General features: G+C 34.3%; 1 protein-coding gene across 3 annotated transcripts; it reads right to left on the bottom strand.

Moving 5' to 3' along the window:
- Window positions 1-1,038: 1,038 nt before the first annotated feature.
- LOC145008906 (Phosphoribulokinase / Uridine kinase family) lies at window positions 1,039-4,629 on the bottom strand. 3 transcript variants are annotated; one of them, XM_078967706.1, is made up of 11 exons: window positions 4,502-4,629; window positions 3,754-4,110; window positions 3,351-3,661; window positions 3,145-3,258; window positions 2,890-3,063; window positions 2,615-2,809; window positions 2,399-2,521; window positions 2,091-2,203; window positions 1,847-1,898; window positions 1,518-1,772; window positions 1,039-1,438 (listed from the first exon to the last, which is right to left on the bottom strand). In XM_078967706.1, the coding sequence occupies exons 2-11, from the start codon at window positions 4,091-4,093 to the stop codon at window positions 1,217-1,219; spliced, it is 1,899 nt and encodes a 632-aa protein (XP_078823832.1). In that variant the 5' UTR covers window positions 4,094-4,110; window positions 4,502-4,629; the 3' UTR covers window positions 1,039-1,216. The 3 variants fall into 3 exon arrangements, with proteins under 3 accessions (XP_078823832.1, XP_078823691.1, XP_078823763.1); XM_078967565.1 differs by having other exon boundaries at window positions 1,847-1,967; window positions 4,502-4,628; XM_078967637.1 differs by lacking the exon at window positions 4,502-4,629 and adding an exon at window positions 4,243-4,495 and having other exon boundaries at window positions 1,847-1,967.

Below are 4,629 nucleotides of genomic sequence, written 5' to 3'. Positions count from 1 at the left end.
TTGAAATTTCTGATTTCAAACATATTTTTGAAATTTCAGAATGATTTTTTTTTTCTGAGTTGGAATCCAAAATTTGAGTCTGAAATGATACTAAAATGGATTTTTTTGTCAAAAAAAAAAAACGTAATAAAATTAAGCGTGAAGTAAAACATAATAAAATGCTAACATTATTGTTCATTTTGATAACACTAAATTACATCCAGTGTGACCTAATACATCACGTCCACTTGATCTTTATTTATTTTAATATAATTAGAATAAAAAATATCAATATAGTAACAATCTTTAAAATATATAAAACTAAATATAAATAAAAAAACTTACAAAAACATCATATCAATGTCAAATCAACATAAATAAAAAAATTATATCATAAACGATTGGACATCGTGCAAGCTCCGTTATTGATTTTTCTGTTTAAAATCCACTCCAACTATATAATAATAACCCAAGAAAAAGTTTATTTACCCAGGAATACTTTGAAATGACGAATAACTTTAAAATAAAATTATTATTATTATTCATTGTATTAACTATTAACAATCTCCATCTCCATATACTCTAATAAAAAATAGCTTATTTTTCTCCTAACAAGTCTTCTAATTAATGTCACATTACTTGTCAATATTTAATTCTTCATTTTAAATTTCTCACTTTTATTAGATTAAATTAAATTAATAACATTAGAATAAAACTAAAATAAAATTAATACAAATTATAAGATAATATAATTTCACATATTAATCTAAATCAACAGTTACAATTTTATATAATTAAAAGTAATATCTCTTAATTAATAATTTAGTTAAAATAGTTGAATACTAATTTTGAATTTTTAATATGAAAGTTTATTAATTTTATAACAGTAGTTCTCTTATATTATACACTACATAGATATCAATATCTGGTAAGTGATATGAGTGTACTGGCATAGAACCCCCATCTACGCACCCTGGCAAGACAGATTAAATTTAAGTACGCAGCAAATAGATGATAGGCCAGGGTTTACATGTCCAAACTCCAAACAAACCTCAAATGTATTTGGAATAATGTTTTTTCTATTGATAATTGATATATATCATATATCTTCGTATAATTGTTGGGGCAACATTCACCCGATTCTTTACACTGTTAGACGATACATAAGATTTTTGATCTCAGCTTTATGTTTCATGTTTATTTAGTTATCTTAAGAATGGAAATTTTCAAGAAGGGTTTACTTTTGGGAATACAAAGTCTTGCACAATAAGAAACCCAATCCACCAATTGTCAATGTCACCACAAAGGGCAATCCAACCGACTCAAATCCGGTCAATCTGCTGCTGCCCTTTTCTGCTCGGTCAGCCTGACCCTTTTCGGTCATGTACTCACGTAACAAGTTGCTTAAGTTGTCAAGCTGATGCATCACCTGTCGTTGTCCCCTCGCTATCATTAAAACCTTTTCAAACAAAAAAAAAAAAAATCATGTCAGATCTGAAACTCAAACGAAAGGTAGTTAAAAAGTATGAATTGTACACCTCTTCCATGAGAGGTGGGTCCCGAGCCAACTGATTAGAAGATGCAGAATTGGGCAGCATTTGACCGTTTCCTAAACCGGCCATGAACAGTGAAGTTGCTGACCCGTTGCACGGTTCAGTCTGCCCGGCTATATTTTGATGACTCGGTACTCTTTTTTCAGAAAATTTTGAAGTTAGTTCTTCAATACGAGATGTAAAGTCGTCCATTCTTTCATTCAGAGTAGAAATTTGTTCCGATAAGTGCGTAATCACTCCCTAAAAACAACCAAAACAACTGCTAAATAACTCGCAACAAAAACTTTTTAAAAAAAATGGATTTTAAAATTTACTTGATTTGCAACCGGTGCTGGTGAATCGGGTGTCCGTCCATCAAATCTCCTACTATTAATAGAAAGTTTTGTTAGCTTTGAGAAATTCCTTTCGCGTGTCGAAAGTGAATGCGCACCACCCCTGTGGTTGCACAAAAATCAAAACTCAAAACAATTGTTGTGTTTGGTGTGCATTGGATTGAGACCTATACTGATGTCAACGTGACAAAATTTGTATTTTTTTTAATACGATAATGAGAAGTACCGGTTAAGGTATTTGGATCTCCTATCAGCAGAGGCACGAGATAACGCTTCTTTAGGGCTTGAAACCAAATCATCATCTATGCTAAGCTTTGTCTTCAAATCATCTGGCAATGCCTATAGATTTGACTACATCAAGACCATAACTATAAATGCACATTCCACACATATCTCCGACCCAATAACATATTGGGCCTGATGTGTGCATGTGTGGCTGATATGTATGAATTACATACGTATCAGCCACAAAGTGTCTGATAATGTCAATATTATCAGGCACATTGTGTAAAAGTTTGGTAGGAAACAACATACCATGACATCATTTACGGCTTTTTCGAGCTGTATTTGTTCAATGTATGTGCGAGGAACATACGTACCATCTAAATCTAGTTGCTCCGCAATATATTTGACGTACAAACGATCCCTTCCTTGCACCTTAGCCAATCAAAACAAAGGAACATGAAAAAATAAAAATAAAAATAAAAACTTTTTTGCCATATTAACAAGTTGGTGTTTAAAATAAGATACCTGAACATAGGTGCGATTAAGTTGCTCTAACCAATCGGTTTTCACGCAGACCTTTTCATCAAAGAAAACATGGCTACTTCTTTTGAGAATGGCAGCAATTGTGTAGCCTAATGCCATTAGTCCTCCAAGAAGACGCACACTCACTTCAAAGGTGATTCTAGGTGATATAATGAATGGACTATCAGACACCCATTCCTAAAAAAATTACAAATAACAATTTACTTTATCCATACAAAATAAAAAAAATCAAGACTTTGTAAAAGATACATGCATACCTCAAACATAAGATTGTACTTTCCATCTCTGTTTCTCATCCTGAGATATGATTGACAAGCTTCAGGATCTTCACCAGGTGGAAGAAGATAAATGTCATAAGTTTCTTCTTTTCTTTCTTGATGATCTGGAGAAAGAACTGCTTTCATTTGCTCTGGTGTCACTGTCTTTTTAGACTATGTAATCAAACAAAAACCAGTCATTTTAAATGAGCATTGTATGTAAATTCCCTTTTCAACAGTAAATGAGGAGCTAACCTTCAAAATATAACTGGGATTCTGGAATCCGGAGAAAGGATTGAACTTGTTGATAATTTTTATATGTGCAGTTTGTAGATCAGGCTCGATGAAAGCTTTGTACATAGGATATACCTGAGTGTAAGGATAGCTTGAATCATATAGAGAACAAAACTCGAAAAGATATATGATTAGTCGATTATAAAGATAATCAAACTGAAATATACGGTTTCAGAGATTTGATGAATGATTTCTTCAGGTTCTTGACCAACACGTTGGATGTCCCTTAAAACCCTCTTGACAAGATCAAAGTGTACTCCACCAGTTACAGAGACACGAAGATCCAGCAATGGTCGTAGCTTTTCACTCAGTGCGTAAATCCCTTCAATAATGACTATCCGAGAAGAAGGAACTTCGACTTTTCTGTAGCCAATTCGTGAGCTGGACTTAAAATCGTAAATGGGAACATCGACAGCGTTCCCTTCCTTCAACCCACGGATATTATCAAGTAATGTGTCATAATCCGTCAGCCTTGGATCTGAAGCAAAGAAAACGGCAGTCAGATAACTGCCATGGAAGTCGGAGAAGCTTAAGGAGACAACCAGAATGGAAGAAAATAAGAGTAATTACCATCAAAATTGCCATCAACAATACGCGTTGCATCATTGTAATTGTCCATTGTTATGACGGCGATGCTGGGCATGAAGTTGAGGACTTTATCGGTGAATACAGTCTTCCCAGCTCCTGATGGACCTGCTACTCCGACTAATAGAATGCCTTCGTTTTTCTGAACTAGTAATTGGCATGCTCGGATGACTACGAAGAAACCCTTCTCGAATGATAGAGGATCTTGGATTGGGGCAATCTCGTATCGAGATGAATCCTTCTTTTTAATCAACTGAACTTGATCTCTTAGCAGACCAGATCGTCTTCTAGGCGATTCAACAGTGGAAGAATTCTCCTGGGACATCTTTTTTCAACTTTATGCTGCAAAAATCAAACCAAAATAAGTAGGAATAAACGGAAATAGATTTTTCCCCCAAATTCAATGAATCAACAATCAATTAGATGGAAGGAAAAGTAAACAATTAATTTAGACTCATAAGCAATTCAAGTAACCTGAAATAGATTTTTCCCTAATTAACCAATTAAGATTTCATGTAAAGGATAACAAACATAAAAAAAAAAAAAAACTCTCGAAAGATCCCTGCACTTTTTCTGGGAATGGTTAGAAAGGTGTCAATAGGTCCTAGAAAGTTGAATTAAAAATGGGGGCGAGTGATCTAGAAGGGGTTGTTAAAGTAGCGAAAGACGTTGATGGGGTAGGAGTGTAGGGTTGAAGATAAGCAGGTGGTGAGAATGAGAATGAGAATGAGACCTTTGATGGTTGACGATGAAAGTATGAGTCAATTTACAGAGGGACGATGATGATGAAGGGACGCGAGATCGTTGGTTGCTAAATAAGACGTCTGGCGGTAGATATATATTTCAAGTGGATGACCGGAA

The sequence above is a fragment of the Lactuca saligna genome, chromosome 1, assembly GCF_052625555.1.
Source record: "Lactuca saligna cultivar CGN05327 chromosome 1, ASM5262555v1, whole genome shotgun sequence".
Classification (NCBI taxonomy): domain Eukaryota; kingdom Viridiplantae; phylum Streptophyta; class Magnoliopsida; order Asterales; family Asteraceae; genus Lactuca; species Lactuca saligna.
The sequence above is the reverse complement of the archived record's forward strand: the minus strand, read 5'-3'. Positions and strand labels throughout refer to the sequence as shown.